Source organism: Atractosteus spatula (assembly GCF_055471065.1).
Source record: "Atractosteus spatula isolate fAtrSpa1 chromosome 10 unlocalized genomic scaffold, fAtrSpa1.hap1 SUPER_10_unloc_3, whole genome shotgun sequence".
In the NCBI taxonomy this organism is placed as follows: domain Eukaryota; kingdom Metazoa; phylum Chordata; class Actinopteri; order Semionotiformes; family Lepisosteidae; genus Atractosteus; species Atractosteus spatula.
Window position 1 is genome coordinate 1,632,519 of NW_028296623.1, and position 17,895 is coordinate 1,650,413.

General features: G+C 47.1%; 1 protein-coding gene and 3 non-coding genes across 4 annotated transcripts; 3 read left to right on the forward strand and 1 right to left on the reverse strand.

Moving 5' to 3' along the window:
* Positions 1-673: 673 nt before the first annotated feature.
* Positions 674-746, forward strand: trnav-aac (transfer RNA valine (anticodon AAC)). The gene has a single exon. It is a non-coding gene; the product is annotated as a tRNA-Val (tRNA).
* Positions 747-1,593: 847 nt separating this feature from the next.
* Positions 1,594-1,665, forward strand: trnae-uuc (transfer RNA glutamic acid (anticodon UUC)). Its single transcript has one exon. It is a non-coding gene; the product is annotated as a tRNA-Glu (tRNA).
* Positions 1,666-4,080: 2,415 nt separating this feature from the next.
* trnav-aac (transfer RNA valine (anticodon AAC)) lies at positions 4,081-4,153 on the forward strand. Its single transcript has one exon. It is a non-coding gene; the product is annotated as a tRNA-Val (tRNA).
* A 6,928-nt stretch (positions 4,154-11,081) lies between these two features.
* LOC148812457 (zona pellucida sperm-binding protein 3-like) lies at positions 11,082-13,330 on the reverse strand. The gene is made up of 8 exons (XM_088908635.1): positions 12,773-13,330; positions 12,556-12,671; positions 12,373-12,479; positions 12,121-12,295; positions 11,926-12,043; positions 11,616-11,716; positions 11,465-11,538; positions 11,082-11,293 (listed from the first exon to the last, which is right to left on the reverse strand). The coding sequence occupies exons 1-8, from the start codon at positions 13,328-13,330 to the stop codon at positions 11,082-11,084; spliced, it is 1,461 nt and encodes a 486-aa protein (XP_088764761.1).
* Between the last annotated feature and the right edge of the window lie 4,565 nt (positions 13,331-17,895).

Here is a 17,895-nt window from a genome sequence, read left to right on the forward strand (position 1 = left end):
CGGCTCCCCGCGCTCTGTCTGTGCGTCCAAGAGCTCCTGGGAGGAAGAGAGAGCCCTCCCACTCGGGGGCTTTTCCACGGTCTGTGTGAGGAGGGGCGGGTGTGTCCAGTAGCTTATCGAGCGGAAGCCTGGGGCGGCGGAGAGCTGTGATCGTGCAGACCTTGAGGTGTCACCTCTTTGTCTGCTTTCCCGCCCCCCCTCCGCCCAAGCTCTGCTCCAGAGTAGCCCGGCAACCCCTCACACCTGCACGTGTCACAACCTAAGGTGTAGTCATGAGACACCCATGGGGTGCTGCTCTGTTCTTGCTAATTGTTTCCTGCCCGTCGCAGGCAGGAGTCCATGCGAGAAAGATGCGCTGGACAGAGCTCAGAGGGCACAGCTGGGTGGCTTTCCTTCTGAGTGACGTTCCTGCAACACTCTCCCGCTCCTCTTGGTGCGCTCATGCCGCAACACAGGAAGGCTGGAGCAGGTGGCTGTGGGCTCTGCGCACTGCCGAAACAGGTCAGTTGGGAGAGCGTTAGACTGAAGATCTAAAAGTCCCTGGTTTGATCCCGGGTTTCGGCATTTTGTTTCATCGCGCCCTTTGTTCCTCTCTCCAGCGCCCCCTGCCTAAAGTGACGCTTCCCTTTCTCAGCCCGAAACGCAAGCGAGACACCAGCAGCGGTCCCTGCAGGTTTCCGTAGTGTAGCGGCTATCACGTTCGCCTAACACGCGAAAGGTCCCCGGTTCGAGACCGGGCGGAAACAGCCTCTTTTTGCACGCTCCTGTACTTCACAGAGATCTTGAGCGACCGGTCATTTGTTCCCAATGTATTTCCGGTGCCTTCATGCACTCTTGTACCAAACGCACGTTCCTGCTGTACGCGGAGCCGATCATTTGCAATTGGGCTGTGCCGACAGACCAGGACGAGCTCTGTCGGCTCAAAAGCAGCGCAGGACCTGCAACAACAACAGAAAGATTAGCATCCAGCGGGGGCCTCTTAGTGAGCCCAAGATCTCATCAAGAATCGGCTCCAGCAACAGGGCTGGGCGCATTGTTCCATTCTCCGACCACTCTCGGTGTAAACAAGTCCCTCCTGGTCTCTGCTTGAAATGCACTTTCCTGCGTTTGCTTTGGTGTAACTGGCTTCCCCTGCATGGGCGAATGTGAAGAAGATCCTTAGTAAGTCATTGAAGAAAACCGAGAAGAGGTCAGAGTGGCCTCTGTCGTTCATCAACGATCCAGTCAGGCAGTACTCCTCTGTAAAGCGCCGTTCGTTCACATCGATTGGCTTTTTTTTGCCTTCATTCGCGCAAGTAGTAAAAGCAGACGCCCCTATTCTGCCATGACCCGGATTCGAACCGGGGTTGTTGCGGCCACAACGCAAAGTACTGACCACTATACGATCACGGCGAGTTACCGATACCCACGTGGCAGGGCGGAAAAGGCTGTGCTCTCTTCGTGTGACCTAATTCGGAAAAGTCCTGACGTTGCATTTCAACTGAGCCCCAGTATACATCGACCCTTCGACACTCTGAGTGACAACTCTCTTGCGCGTTTTCTCATATTTATGTAGTCTGCTTGCATGATGCCCGGAACAGCAGGGGTGTATGCTCCCATATGGTCTAGCGGTTAGGATTCCTGGTTTTCACCCAGGCGGCCCGGGTTTGACTCCCGGTATGGGAACCTGTCAGTTTTGCCTCCTGCTTTCCAAAAGATCAGCACCGTGTACGAAGGAGCCGCATTAAAACCACTCGAACGTGCAAAACGCGCGAGAAGAGGGGGCGCTTGTTTCCAACCGAAGACTTCTCGCGTGTGAGACGAGCTGATCATCCCTGCAGGAGGTGGGAGGGTTACTCTGGTAGACAGGGCTGACCTTCGTCAATAGGGTTTATACTCTCCAAGATGATATTTGCACTTTCTGGAGAGGCGATTTTCTCCACTTCAGTAGCCCGATTTCGTCGATTGCGTGGAGAGGGCTGTAGAATGTGGCGCCGCCTTTCCTGCTCCGTCCATGACAGGCGTGCTGGTCTCTGGAGAGAGAGCACGGTCCATCAGCGCACTCCAATAAAGGCACTGGAAGCAGCTGAATCGCATTGGCGAAGCTCAGCGCTGGGCCGCTGGGCAGGGATTGCCACCGTTTCCGTAGTGTAGTGGTTATCACGTTCACCTCACACGCGAAAGGTCCCCGGCCCGAAACCGGGCGGAAACAGACCGGCTTCCTTTGTCGGCATGCACAAAAGGGGATTGGGGATTCGCCTAGCGCTGTGATCGAACAGACCCACTCACCTCTTAGTGTGGCGGGATCTGCACAGTGCATGTCGCAGCGCATCCTGCTTTCACTTCAATGCGCGTCCTGATGTACCCCAGTCTCCCGCGTGACAGGTGCGGATAATCACCACTATACTAACGAGGAAGACATCGCTCTCTCCGACCCCCGGCATCGTGTCCCGACCCACCGTGCTGGAAGCCGACGCGTGCTGTGATTCCTTTACGGAGCAGAAATGACAACCGAGGAGCCGAGAGATCATTTCAGCATTTCGCGTCTGAACAGAAAACACAAACGACCAACTCGGAATGACTTGCCTTTGATGCTTTCAAAGCGTTCTTTGTGCATCGAACAGACCCACTCACCTCTTAGTGTGGCGGGATGTGCACAGTGCATGTCGCAGCGCTTCCTGCTTTCACTTCAATGTGCTTCCTGATGTCGAGTCGTGTGCCGTGCGGAGGCTCTGAAAGCGAGAGCAATGAAAAGGTGCACGGCGCTGTGAAAGAAAACAGAGAAGTGAAAGGCAGTCCTTTCTCTAAGGAGGTAAAAGAAAAGCTTTCTACTCCCCGTCAGGGAATCGAACCCTGGTCTCCCGCGTGACAGGCGGGGATACTCGCCACTATACTAACGAGGAAGACACCGCACTCTCCGATCCTCGGCATCGTGTCCCGACCCAGCGTGCTGGAAGGCGACGCGTGCTGTGATTCCTTTACGGAACAGAAATGACAACCGAGGAGCCGAGAGATCATGTCAGCATTTCGCGTCTGAACGGAAAACACAAACGACCAACTCGGAATGACTTGCTTTTGACGCTTTTCAAAGCGTTCTTTGTGCACGACGACTGCGCCGCCTAGCAGATACAGATGGGTTGTACAACTCTGAACTAGCAAATGGAAGAGGGCTAAGCCCCCTCTCTTTTAGCCCAGGTTCGATCTGTCTCCCAGAATCACCAGGGCGCACGCACACACACCCGTGCCGTTGAAGTGCTCTGCCTCATTTCTAAGGGCAACTCAACATTCACTCCTACCCCGAGAACAGAAAAGACAGCGTCCGCAGCAACAACAGCTCAGGTCTCTGCACAGGAGCTAAGCTGCCCCCATCTCCTCTGCTCTGCGGCTCCTGCGGAGTGGAGTCGGCCTGGAGCCGTGTTTGCAGGCGGCGGCTCCCCGCGCTCTGTCTGTGCGTCCAAGAGCTCCTGGGAGGAAGAGAGAGCCCTCCCACTCGGGGGCTTTTCCACGGTCTGTGTGAGGAGGGGCGGGTGTGTCCAGTAGCTTATCGAGCGGAAGCCTGGGGCGGCGGAGAGCTGTGATCGTGCAGACCTTGAGGTGTCACCTCTTTGTCTGCTTTCCCGCCCCCCCTCCGCCCAAGCTCTGCTCCAGAGTAGCCCGGCAACCCCTCACACCTGCACGTGTCACAACCTAAGGTGTGGTCATGAGACACCCATGGGGTGCTGCTCTGTTCTTGCTAATTGTTTCCTGCCCGTCGCAGGCATGAGTCCATGCGAGGAAGATGCGCTGGACAGAGCTCAGAGGGCACAGCTGGGTGGCTTTCCTTCTGAGTGACGTTCCTGCAACACTCTCCCGCTCCTCTTGGTGCGCTCATGCCGCAACACAGGAAGGCTGGAGCAGGTGGCTGTGGGCTCTGCGCACTGCCGAAACAGGTCAGTTGGGAGAGCGTTAGACTGAAGATCTAAAAGTCCCTGGTTTGATCCCGGGTTTCGGCATTTTGTTTCATCGCGCCCTTTGTTCCTCTCTCCAGCGCCCCCTGCCTAAAGTGACGCTTCCCTTTCTCAGCCCGAAACGCAAGCGAGACACCAGCAGCGGTCCCTGCAGGTTTCCGTAGTGTAGCGGCTATCACGTTCGCCTAACACGCGAAAGGTCCCCGGTTCGAGACCGGGCGGAAACAGCCTCTTTTTGCACGCTCCTGTACTTCACAGAGGTCTTGAGCGACCGGTCATTTGTTCCCAATGTATTTCCGGTGCCTTCATGCACTCTTGTACCAAACGCACGTTCCTTCTGTACGCGGAGCCGATCATTTGCAATTGGGCTGTGCCGACAGACCAGGACGAGCTCTGTCGGCTCAAAAGCAGCGCAGGACCTGCAACAACAACAGAAAGATTAGCATCCAGCGGGGGCCTCTTAGTGAGCCCAAGATCTCATCAAGAATCGGCTCCAGCAACAGGGCTGGGCGCATTGTTCCATTCTCCGACCACTCTCGGTGTAAACAAGTCCCTCCTGGTCTCTGCTTGAAATGCACTTTCCTGCGTTTGCTTTGGTGTAACTGGCTTCCCCTGCATGGGCGAATGTGAAGAAGATCCTTAGTAAGTCATTGAAGAAAACCGAGAAGAGGTCAGAGTGGCCTCTGTCGTTCATCAACGATCCAGTCAGGCAGTACTCCTCTGTAAAGCGCCGTTCGTTCACATCGATTGGCTTTTTTTTGCCTTCATTCGCGCAAGTAGTAAAAGCAGACGCCCCTATTCTGCCGTGACCCGGATTCGAACCAGGGTTGTTGCGGCCACAACGCAAAGTACTGACCACTATACGATCACGGCGAGTTACCGATACCCACGTGGCAGGGCGGAAAAGGCTGTGCTCTCTTCGTGTGACCTAATTCGGAAAAGTCCTGACGTTGCATTTCAACTGAGCCCCAGTATACATCGACCCTTCGACACTCTGAGTGACAACTCTCTTGCGTGTTTTCTCATATTTATGTATTTGCTTGTGTAACTGGGTGGTTACGGAGTGGATATTTGAAATCAGACACTGAAATTGGTAGATGTCGCTTTAAGACACACACCTATAAGTGACGTCAGTTCGCCAGTAATTGTGGAAGTGGACATCGTAAAGTTGAGCTTTCTGTGTGACTCTGTGTTATGTGAATGCAGAGGTAAATGTTCAGAATTTCGTTGATGGTGTAGCTATCAAAAATGAAGTTTGGAAATCCTTGAAAGAGATGTATATTGTTGATATATGAGGGGAGGGTGACATATTAGTTAGACAAAATTGACTGATGTTTATGTATGAAGTGATCCCGACTCCCATGAGGTTCCAGTGCTGTGTGAGTGGGTTCGTGAGAATAATGTCCGTAACAGTAGATGGTCATACATTTTTGTTAGTTTGCATTTCTTTAACCATTGTTTGTGGAGGAAATGATTTGTTTTGTTCTTTGAGAATGACTTTATTCTGTTTAACTTGTTCAGAGCGTGTTAAAAGAAGACTGTGATATTCTGTGCGTCTTGGATTAGACAAGATTAAAGAGTGAGTACATTTGTTTTTTTCTATTTCTGTGATGTAATGGGACCAATGAAATGTGTGGCATTCAGACTAATGTGGAAGTATTTCTTTCCTTAGGGAAATTGCCACTACCGTATTTTTTCGTTGTTTTTGTTATTTTAGTAGCACTTTGTGCATCATGGTGTGTGTATATCTCCATGTATATCTATGTGAATCTTTCGGGTTAAAGGTTATACTGCATCCAATCTAAGTTCTGTAACAGAAAATAATACAACCACTCATTTTTATGATTTCATGCAGATCCAGAATAAAAAGAATCCCCATTTAAGTTTATTGTAGTACGGTGTTGTCTTTCCCGGGCTACAATAATAATAATAATTATTGCTTACACTTATATAGCGCTTTTCTGGACACTCCACTCAATGCGCTTTACAGGTAATGGGGACTCCCCTCCACCACCACCAACGTGCAGCCCCACCTGGATGATGCGACGGCAGCCATACTGCGTCAGAACGCTCACTACACATCAGCTATCAGTGGGGAGGAGAGCAGAGTAATGAAGCCAATTCATAGACGGGGATTATTAGAAGGTTATAACTGGTAAGGGCCAAAGGGAAATTTGGCCAGGGTGCCGGGGTTACACCCCTACTCTTTCGAGAGACGACCTGGGATTTTTAATGACCACAGAGTCAGGACCTCGGTTTTACGTTTCAGCCGAAGGACGGCACCTGTTTACAGTTTAGTGTCCCCGTCATTATACTGGGGCATTAGGACCCATATGGACCGCAGGGTGAGCGCCCAGCGTCAGAAACCAGACGGTACCGTGTGTCGGGCTCGGCTGCGAGCAGGACAATGACTTCACGGGGACAAAGTAGAGAAAATCAAAACGGTTCTATAAAAGACCTGTCTGCTGTCGGTTCGCAGTCTGGACTCTAAGTCCACCGATCCGATTTCAAATCTCTCTTACACCTGAGCTGCGGCTTTTTTCGAGTCGTTATTCACGAGATCATTATGTTAATCGTATAGATGAAACGTTTAATATATTCAGGTGGGTAGCTACGTCAGCATGCGTATCTGCAAAGGAACAAGTAATACTGTAGGTTTATTCCATGCTGAAAAGAGAAGAGAGAGAACAAACCTGAAGAAGGTTTCACAGCTGAAACGTTGTGTTTTCTCTCTTCTCTTTTCAGCATGGAATAAACCTATTACTTGTTCCTTTAATATATTGTGCGGTTTAATTCAAAATGCTTTACTACTACACGAGAGGATTATAGTATGGAGGATGAGACAAATTTATGATTTCTTGGAAGAAAATGTTTTTTCTTTGCATTCGAAATGAATCGAAACTTTAGCGCGACACACAAACCCTTTGTGTTTTTTAAAGATATAATATTTTTAAACAGACAGTTATAGAAAACGTTTTTTTTTACTTAGAAAGTTTGGACGGTGGCGATGTATTACTGGTAGTGGCGCTGAGGTCACTATGGGGCAGCTGAGCACCGTAAGATTAGTGCCAGTGATGTAATGTATAACGCATCTGACTTCGGATCAGAAGACTGTAGTTTGATTCCTGCCTGGCTCATGTTGCTTTCAAACCAATCAGGGTCCTCAGTAGTAGATTGCCTTTATGTAAATTAACTGCAGCTGAAAGCTATAGAAAACACGTTGGGTAAATTGCAATGAACTGTCGAACTGTTTTGTACGAAGCTGCAGACTACTTAACACGGTACTGTCTGAAGATCAGCTCCTTGTCTGAGCTCAATAGCAATGCAAAACTGTGCGTAACAAAGCTGGCGAGCAGCTGAACTTGTGCTCAGTAGTCAGTACGGTGCTGAGGGTTCAGTACTGGCGTTGTTCTAATTAGCACGAACTGCACAGGCTCTGAATCTGACTATTTCTATGGAAGCCCGTTTCCGCCAGAGAGTAAAAAAAAAACGCTATGTTATCTCAGAATTGCGACTTAGTAACTCAGTTCAATTAGTTTCTAATATCCGAGGACAGTGTGTTAAACTCTCTGTCAGACAGAGTACGGAACATGTGACACGTCCGTCCACACTTTCCTTTATCGAGGGGGCTGTTCTATCAACATGTAGGGCAATGAAAATAATTTTACTATTTTTCATGTGTAATTGCATGTCATATTAAAATGTGTAATACAAGCATTTCTTTGCTTCCCAGTAAAGAAATACTGATCAGCTTTTGACATGATCTGATAATAATTTGTCTGATTTTTCAGAGATTGCTTTTGCTTCGCAGCACTGAGACCCTATGGAAGCCCGTTTCCGCCAGGGAGTAAAAAAAAACGCACTATGGTATCACAGAATTGCGACTTAGTATCACAGAATTGCGACTTAAAAACTCATAAATCCGACTTTATATCTCGTAATTGCGACTTTATCGCTCACATTTGCGTCTTTGAAATAGGCCATATTTCATTGCCTATCCTTTTGTGATTGTAACGGATTCGGGTTCTAGGGCTTGTGCCCCTCGCCGCTCCCACCCTAGTTCGTGCCTCACTGTATTGGCTCGAACCCAGGCCTTGCTAGCTGAGCTAAAGAAGAGTTTATTTTTTAAGTAAAAAAGGACATACAATGGAAATATGTAAAAAGTATAAGTTTCAGATTTTATAATTTTGAATTCTTCTGGATGTGAAGTGTCTTTTTCTGTATCTTATTTCATATTCTGTCTCCTTTTTTGTATTTCTGGTGTTTAAACATTTTTTTTTAAAAGCCCACCATCCACTATTCCATCCGGGTACTATGGAAGCCTCACTACCGGAAATGGGATTCCTCAAAATTAGTGTAATTAATTTGATTTTTATCAGGGCACTGTACAAGACAAGTCATCAGGCCTATAGATCCTATGATCTTGTACGATTCATCAATATAGTGTAACAGAACGGCCGACATACAATTTGTAGTTCAGGTGGGTAGCTGCGTCAGCATGCGTGGGCTGCAAAGGAACAAGTAATAGGTTTATTCCATGCTAAAAAAAAGAAGAAAGAAAATATGTTTCGGCCGAAACGTACCATTAAACTTTACATTAACAATACCAGCCAACGATACATTATCAATTCACACCGGTTCTACAGGAATCTACAGCAGAGCCCTGAGTTGACTCCCAGAGTCCCACTGAGCCCATAGTATTTTACATCACCCCTCACTCCTGCATACAATCCGCTGAGAGCGCCTGTCCATAAACCACTGGATTGAGAATGGGATCAAATAATTCCCCATTTTCTTAATTCTACATCGAAGGACTGTTAAAGGTCTATTTGAAGACATCAGATGAACGCCTGGAATAAGTTAATATTACTTTAAAAAATAAGTAGTCGTGCTACAATACTCCAGTTGAAGTCATTCAACTTCTAGCTTTGCGGTACTCTGGTGCGTCACAAATTTATGTTTGTTAACAGGTGTTATAGTGATGACATCTTTCTGTATGATCAGGACAGGAGCTGCAAGTCCACTGTGTTGTGGCTGCAGTACAATTTTAGCTTATTATTATAATACTTTTTAACAGCGACAGATTCTTAAGATCACGAGGTGTTAACGATATTATTTCAGTATTAAGCTGTTACTACATTCGGAACTGTCCCATAGGATTCAGTGTTCCATTAGCTTGGCACTAAACTGCTTAGTCTATTGCAGGAATTGTACTTAGTCTTGTCCTGTAGTGTCCTCTAGAGGGCAGCAGCTGTTTCCTTGTGCTCATTGCAATTGGGAACATTGTGATTACTGAGCAGGGGACTAAAGTCAGCAGACGAGCGCGTTGCAAATCAGTATTAATCTGGCGTACAGAGCTGCATGCTAATCTCTGGATCATCTCCAGTTAATGTGATACTGTTCTTACCTTGCAATTGACCCAATCTGACTACTGGCACCAACAACCCTGTTATTACAAATAAACTTCTTGTGTACCTACCATGATACATAAGTTTGGTGGAGAGGTTTGGCAGCCCATATTCAGTGAAAGATGTGTGTGCAGATCACTGTGATTTATAGGCATCAACAAACTGACAAATACAATATTAAATGTTTAACTGATAAAACCCAAATGAACCAAACCTGTATAAATTAGTGGTGGAAAGGAGTCTTTTTACATAGCAAAAGGTCTCTGATCCTTTGGTAAGAACGATGGGGTATATAACCCATTGTCCTCAATATTAGAAATGAATCCTCGAGCACTGGCGTTGTACCACCGTTCCATAAAAGCCTAACATTACCCTTTCTTGCATAAATTGTAGAACATGCCGTCACATTTCAGTTGCACCTCAGAAGCAGTTTGATCTATTATCACCCTATTCCCCACCTCATAACTTTCGCTCTTCTAATTCTGGTCTCCTAACTGTCCCCCAAGCCCGTCTACACTGTATGGGTGACAGGGCCTTCTCCTGTTATGCCCCCAAGCTCTGGAACCCTCTGCCCAAGGATACCAGGGTCACCTTCCCTAAAATCCTTCAAAAAGAGCCTTTACTGAACTGGTTCTATTCTTTACCCCTCTGCTTCTACTGTTCTGAGTACTGCCATCCATGGTCTCCTCTCTCTATTGGAATTTTTTTATCCTGTGTATTCTTATTGTAATTCTGTCAAGTGCTTTGAGAAGCCACCTTCGGAAGCACTATATAAAATAGTTTATTCTAAATCCTTGAAACTTTAATAGGGCACTGCAGTAGGGCTAAAAATTGACAGTGTTAGTGGGCCATCATGATTTGTGCAAATTATAGGTAGTCACAAAGGAAGACTAGGATTCACTTGTTATTCATGACTGGGACACTGAAACAGTGGAGAGGCTTTGTGTAGTAAGCGTTCAGTCTCAATCTACACAGTCTGTGCCGCTGGTAGAGGTGGTTGTGAACACCTGTCTTCCGGATCAAGTGCTGGGATCTCCAGTCTCAATCCTAATACTTCTCATGACTGTCCACTACCACTGCTGTGAAACCAACACCAGTAAGATAAGACCTCTGTGATTCTACCTGTACCATTATTCACTGATGTTTGCACACCAGTATTGTTCCTCTGCTAAGGAAGGGAAGGCCTACTTCACACCAAGCCCCTGTTGACAATTTCTTCCTTGTGTTTCTTTTAGTCAGTTTGTGCAGCCTGGAATAGGGCACCAGATCTCACTCTTACTGGGCACTACAGTAGTAACTCACACTCCATAAGCACTACCCATCTCGGAAATGGGAGGATTTCCGGTATATTGAACACCTCCGTCTCTCCCACAGTAAAAAAAGTCACACTGCCCTGCCCAAAGAATAGTGCGACCATCTTCCCTCAGTACAATGCTTTATTACTCCAGCCATTTTCAGTCCTCATTGGCAGCAGTACAGGAAGCATTCTTGAAAGTGGAACCCCCACAAATACAGTACTTCAATTTATTAATGGGTCTCACTTCCCTTGCATTCCTCCACCCCATTCAAACCTATAAACCATAAAGAAACAAGGGCAGACAGAAGGGTCTTTCACAGCTTTATTGAGATGTTGCCATTACAAGGCGAGTGGAGGCAGGAGAGTCACAAGGGCCAGGCTGGAGCCTTCATTCAAGCACCTGGGGAGGAAGAAGGAGAACAATCCAGCTGAACTGCAGGACACCCACCCCTACAGGAGCTCCTCCTGCCAGACCCTACCTGTCCACTGGCCAACATCTCCAAAGTCCTCTGCTCCCTCCACATCCTCACTGGTGCTCTCAGCATCTTCACTGGAGCTCTGAGGGTCTCCCTCCTCATCCTCAGTCCAGTCAGCTCCCACATCCAGAGGAGCTTCTACTGGTGCCACAGCCACCCGACTGCTGGTCACCAGGCTCCTGGTACCTGTGGACAAGCGGCACCCAGGAGTGAGGGATCTGCTATACCTAGAGACCCACAGTGATGCTACTCATCTAAACAGTCCCTTTGTCCAGCATGGGATCATTCCTCAGTTGTCCAAGCATGGTTGTCTCTTGGGCAGAGATGCATCCACAAGGGATAGAGAACCAGACCCACCTTCATTCCGGCTGCCAGCACACCTGGACTCACAGCAGGCACAGACCTCATGGTCACCATACAGCTCCTCCCACCTGGAGGAGAGGAGGACAGGTGAGGCCTCCACCTGGCATGTCCCAGAGCACCCTCAGCAGGCTCCTTGCAGAAGTACCTCTTAGCCTCCCTGTTGTAGGTACAGGACTTGGTCCCTGGTGTTGCTTTAGCAGGAGCCACAGCCATGACACAGTGCATGTACAGCTCAGTCACTTCATGCTGCAAGAGGGAAGGTCACAGCATTAAGGGATCAAGGCCAATAGAGGGACAGAGAAGGACCTTCTGCCATCAGTGAAGTCAAGCTGGCAGCTCTAGGCACTACAGCTGCCACAGTCTAGTTCACATCTAGATCATATCTAGATCATGGATGTGAAAGCAGACCATGGATCAGTAGAGCAAGAAGGCTGAGCAGCCTTTGAGAGCAGTACCTTCCTGGACAGCTTCTTCTGGAAGAGGAAGGCATCAATTGTGAAGCGGAGCACATCCTTCTGCTTGGAGGGGACAAACCTGGACAGGCAGCCATCTGCCTTGCTGTCCACCATGCATCTGGGGACAAGGACAAAGATGAACCCCTGCAGGCTCTCGGGGCTCCTGCCCACCTCCTCTCCCAGAAGGGGCCGTACCCCAAGTTGTCGATCACGGGGAAACGGGGCTGTGAGTGCTGGTCTGGTTTCTCCGTTACGTAACACGAGTGGATGTACAGCCTCTGCTCCACTGTGGCAAAGTAGGCAGTGGCCTGGAAGTACATGGGCTGACCCAGGAAGTACTCATCCTTAGGCGAGAGCCGGACCCAGCGGGCTGGAGAGAGAGGCAGCATTACACCTGCACACAGCGCCCCCTGCAGGCAGGAGGAGCCACTCGCTCAAGGAGCTTACAGTTGGTGGTGAGCAGCACAAAGCTGTGCTTGTTCTTCAGGTCCTTGAAGAAGGTCCTTCTCCTGGCCCACGTGGGGACATAGCCAACCTTGTAGGAGTAGTGGAACCTGCAGGACAGAGGGGATGAGGGGCTTCTGGACACTTTCCCCAGCAGCTTCTCAGCAGCAGCAGAGCCCTGCCTACCTGTTGTAGGAGCACTTGACCGGCACAGAGAAGGGAATGAAGCGATGCACAGGCGCACTGGAGGAGGGCGGGGCATAGCGGAGAGTGTTGGAGTACACCAGGTGGCCCTGGACAACCTGCAGGGTTACAGAGGAAGGGATATTCCCAGGAAAGGCAACCCCGACACTAGCCCTACAGCTCACATCGATACACTGCCTGTAGATGAAGACCCGCTTACCGATCGCTCGGTGCCGCACTCGTGAAGCCCGTAGATGAAGTAGAAGTAACGGCGTGTGGTTCGGCTGACGCTGCAGTTGCCCAAGGTCACCTCCGATGGCCGACAGCTGAAGCCGAACAGGAGCCGACTGACCCTCACGTACATCCTGCTGGAGTCGCACCACACAGCCACTCCTCGGGTGCCCCCGATAGCCGGGCGAGCCGGCTGCCGCCCTCGCTGGGGAGGAAACAGGACGCTCTTGATGTAGGCGGGTAAGGGCCGGCTGCCGGCTTCGGGCTTCATCTTCTCCTTGTCGAAGTAGGGCGAGTACGCGTCTCTGGACACGGGAAGACGGCGGAAGTCGGGAGCCAAGGGCTGCGAGTCGTTCTCGCTTGCAGACAGGTCTTCGGAGGGCGCATCTGCCAGGTTCAAGTCCTCCGACTGGGCTGCGTCTTCGAGAGCCGGGAAGTCGGCCTGGAGCGCTAATGCCCGAGAGTCCCAGCCAGCTGGCCCGGCGGAGATCAGTGCGGGGAGCCCGGCCGCTGCGCACAGGCACAGCATAAAGAGAAACGAGCGCATCGCCAAATTAACGTCCCGCTAAACTGCTACAGAAGTAAGATAAGTAAACCACCAAACTATGTTGAAGCAAAAGAGCATAAAGTGTGAACGCTGTGACTAGGTTTTTATACTGGCAGGACCTGCTACCACACACCTGGTCACACTACCGCTCAATCAACACAATCAGTTACACACAGAGACCCGGATTGTTTCAGCGTCTAATTAGAACCTGCTTCCAGTCTGAGGCGGGACTCCGTGAAGCCGCCTGCACACTTTCCCGTGTGTATCTGACCTCAGCGGAGGAGTTCCACGCAATTTCGACAGAATTAAATCACCCACACGTATAAATTTGCTCAGATTAATTTATTGTTCAATTAGTTTCTAATTTCCGAGGACAGTGTGTTAAACTCGCTGTCAGACAGAGTACGGAACACGCGACACGTCCGTCCACACTTTCCTTTATCGAGGGGGCTTGTTCTATCAACATGTACGGCAATGAAAATAATTTTACCATTTTTCATGTGTAATTGCATGTCATATTAAAATGTGTAATATAAGCATTTCTTTGCTTCCCAGTAAAGAAATACTGATCAGCTTTTGACATGATCTGATAATAATTTGTCTGATTTTCCAGAGATTGCTTTTGCTTCGCAGCACTGAGAACCAATGGAAGCCCGTTTCCGCCAGGGAGTAAAAAAAAACGCGCTATGGTATCTCAGAATTGACTTAGAATCTCAGAATTGCGACCTAAAAACTCAGAATTGCGACTTAAAAACTCAGAATTCCGGCTTTATATCTCGTAATTGCGACTTTATCTCTCACATTTGCGTCTTCGAAATAGCCCATATTTCATTGTCTGTCCTTTTGTTATTGTAACGGATTCGGGTTCCAGGGCTTGTGCCCCTCGCCGCTCCCACCCTACTTCGTGTCTCACTGTATTGGCTCGAGCCCAGGCCTTGCTAGCTGAGCTAAAAAAGACCTTCTTTTTTAAGTAAAAAAGGACATACAATGAAAATATGTAAAAAGTATAAGTTTCAGATTTTTTAATTGTGAATTCCTCTGGATGTGAAGTGTCTATTTGTCTATCTTATATCATATTCTGTCTCCGCTTTTGTATTTCTGGTGTTTCAATATTTTTTTTAAAAAAAGCCCACCGTCCACTATTCCATCCGGGTACTATGGAAGCCTCACTGGCGGAAATGGGATTCCATAAAAAAATAATGTAATTAATTTGATTTTTATCGGCTGAAACGTGTTTTCTTTCTTCCTTTTTTCAGCATGGAATAAACCTATTACTTGTTCATCTGCGACATACAATTTGTACAATCTGGTTGCAGTGTGGTGACGGCACCGCCCTCCCCTGCGCATAACAGGGATGCTGGCCGCCGGGGCTAAAGAAAGTGTTCTTTAGCTCAGCTGGCAAGACGTGGGTTCGAGCCAATGCAGTGAGGCACGAACTAGAGTGGGAGTAGCGAGGGTACAAGCCCTAGAACCCGAATCTGGCATAATAACAAAATGACACCCAATTAAATATGGGTTATTTCGAAGTTGCAAATGTGAGATATAAAGTCGGAGTTCTCAGTTACTAAGTTAAAATTCTGAGTTACTTAGTCGGAATTCTGCAATACCATAGCGCGTTTTTTTTAACTCCCTGCCGGAAACGGGCTTTCATACATTTCAATTAGTCTGATCAGTGTAGGACAAGTTAATGTAGAATCATTACTATGTCTGTCTGTCTCTTGTTTGTATATAAATGAATGTCTTTGACCACTTAATGTTAGTTTTTAATTTAGTTTTACGATGTAGGTCATGCGTTAACATATGCACGAGCATACGAAATGTCTCACTCCTGATTCAGCTCATGCTCCATAGGAGAGAAGAAATTCCTCCTGCTTCTCGTACAATCATATCAGAACAGAAGCCCGTGTCACCCAGCTCTGATTCAAGAGCGACTCGCATCTTCAGCCCTTTTTTTATTCGTGATCCTAATTTTCTTTAGTTATGATCAATATTGAACTTTTTCTAAATAAAACGACAATAACCAAACAGTTAAAAAAAAAGTTTTAGGAGCTGACAGGGTGCCCCTTTGGAATAGTTGTCAGAAAATGTGAGAAAAGGAAAGGTACGTAAGCTCTCACACACAGCATTAGAGATTGGCATCTGATTGAAAAAAAAAACTACCTGTCTCCCCAGCATTTAACGGTGCTGTTGTTTTGATTTTACGTATTGTTAGCATTTTAATGAATTTTTAAAAGATTGATACACAAATCGCTAAATAAGAAAACGTAAAAACCCTAGCTGTAAGCAATTGGCCATTCATATTCCTGAATTTTAAATCCCTGTGTTTATCTGTATCCGAATGCCTGGTGCAGCTATTTTGAAAGCATAGTCTATGATTTACTGTATTGCAGAAGCGTATTGTTGCCACCAAAGAAAAAAAATCCTGAGTTTACAGGAGAGAAAGAGGAAACAAATGCGAACACCGTTTAGAAAAAACACACGTCTCAGGCCTTAACCGTGACAAGGATGGGATTTGAACCTAGACGAGCAGAGCACAATGGATTAGCAATCCAAAAAGTGACTCCTGTTTAATTTTCTTTTTGCTTGCTCGATTTGTAGTACGCTCCTCAATCCTTACAAACGATAAACAAAACGGCTTCATGTGCCACAGCACTCTGCTGCAGGTACGGTTTGCACCGTGTATTAGGCGAACCCGAATTAAATATTTCAAATATGTGAAGAATTTCATGAAACCTGAAAAAAGATCACAGCCAATGTCAGCAATTCGGAGCCTGTAGGCAGCTTCAACAGAACAAAACGATCTGAAGCCGCAATACTTTCATAGAGTGTATTGTGACACTCTAACCACGTTGTTGCTATTACTGCTACTTCTGCTGCCGTTGCTTTAACCTCTACTCAGCGGGCAAGTAAAGTTGTACAAGGAATCTTGAAGACACGCCCTTGAAGAGCAGCTTGTAGAGCTTGTAGAGCAGCCTGTGATGATTTGTACTACAAAAGACCAAGTGCTCAGTGACGTCTGCGTTTACCGTTGAAACTTTTCTTCTCAGGTGCATAAGCAGTTGCCTTAAACATAGCTGAGTGGCACAGCGGAAGCGTGCTAAGCCTATAACCCAGAGGTCGATGGATCAGAGCCATCCTCTGCTATACACATTTTATGCACGATTGATAAGCAAACCATCAGTTTAATGAAGTGCATTGAAACTGATTTCTTCTCTCGTGTGTGCAAACTTCACACTTACGGCGCTCTTTAATCTTTACAAATACGCAGATGCCCAAATGTTTCTTTGGTTGTTCTGAGATCCTTTATAGATTCCTCAAATCCTTCAAATGAACATCCATATCAGCACAATTATGTTTATATATTTTAAAATTAAGGTACATACAACAAAAATATCAATGTACATTTGTACAATGCTCATTTAATAATGATTGTCAAGGATTGTCAAGTTCCCCAACAACTCTGTGTTATAATTTTAAAATATTTTTGCTAAGGATACACAACGGGTGTATAAGGCATTCTCCCTACAGCCAGCTGAAGATAAAATTCCACACGTGAAAATGGTTTAAAACACGCTCATTTCCTGCAAAGTTCAAGAGGGTTTTTAGCGGAGATTATGTTCACATTGAAACAATCCGAAGCGCGTCCCTGAGTGGGCTTGAACCACCAGCCTTTTGTTTAATAGCTATACAGAGACACACTCCCGTTGCTTTTCAATATTCACACGTTTGTAGTTAAAGAAAATAAAATGCTGACATTTTCCTGCCAGCCGGCAGTATTTCTTCGGCACTGACCAAGAATAACCAAGAACTTTATTTCATCTTTCGCAGGCTGTAATTTCCAAAAAAGGAAGTGAATACTTGTATTAAACTAAATCAAGCCGACGGAGATGCACTGCCGTTGTTTTGCTCCACTTTTCATTAAAAGGAGAAAAATTACCTGCTTTTTCTTGCAGTATTTCTTCTGTCCTGATAAGCAAGATTTGTATTTTATCTTTCAGAAGTTGTATGAATTTCTTGAAGTTCAGAAACAACTTGTTCCAGAAAAGAAATGAACACTTGCTTCAAAGTAAATCAAGAAGTATGTCTCTCTCGCTGTGTGTGCTCTTATCTGTCCATCTCTCTCTCCTCTTCTCTCACTCTGGCAGTCTGTGCAGAGTATCTGAAGGGGATGTAACACCACTTGGCAAAGAAGAAGAATTCTCAGAGGCAGAATAAAAAATCATTATTCTCTTCTCAGTCAGATTCACAGCTTAGACTCACACTCAGACTGACACTTAGCTCCATACTGGTCTCCATCCTGACAGTCCAGAACCAGAAGATTTTCAGACAATCAGTGCTGCTACATGAATAATATCAGACAGAACAGCCTGGACTCGGGTCACATCTCCCCCTTTTCTCCTTCCTCACAGCCGCTTAGAGACAGAGAAGAGCTCCTGGTTCTCCTCTCTGTGAACTGGGCTCAGGGGTCACTGATCTGGCAGCTGTGGGCTCTGTTCCAGGGCAGAAGCAAGAAGCTTCTATTAACCCTTTCCAGGACTTCCAACCCTTTAGTATTACTTTCTTTA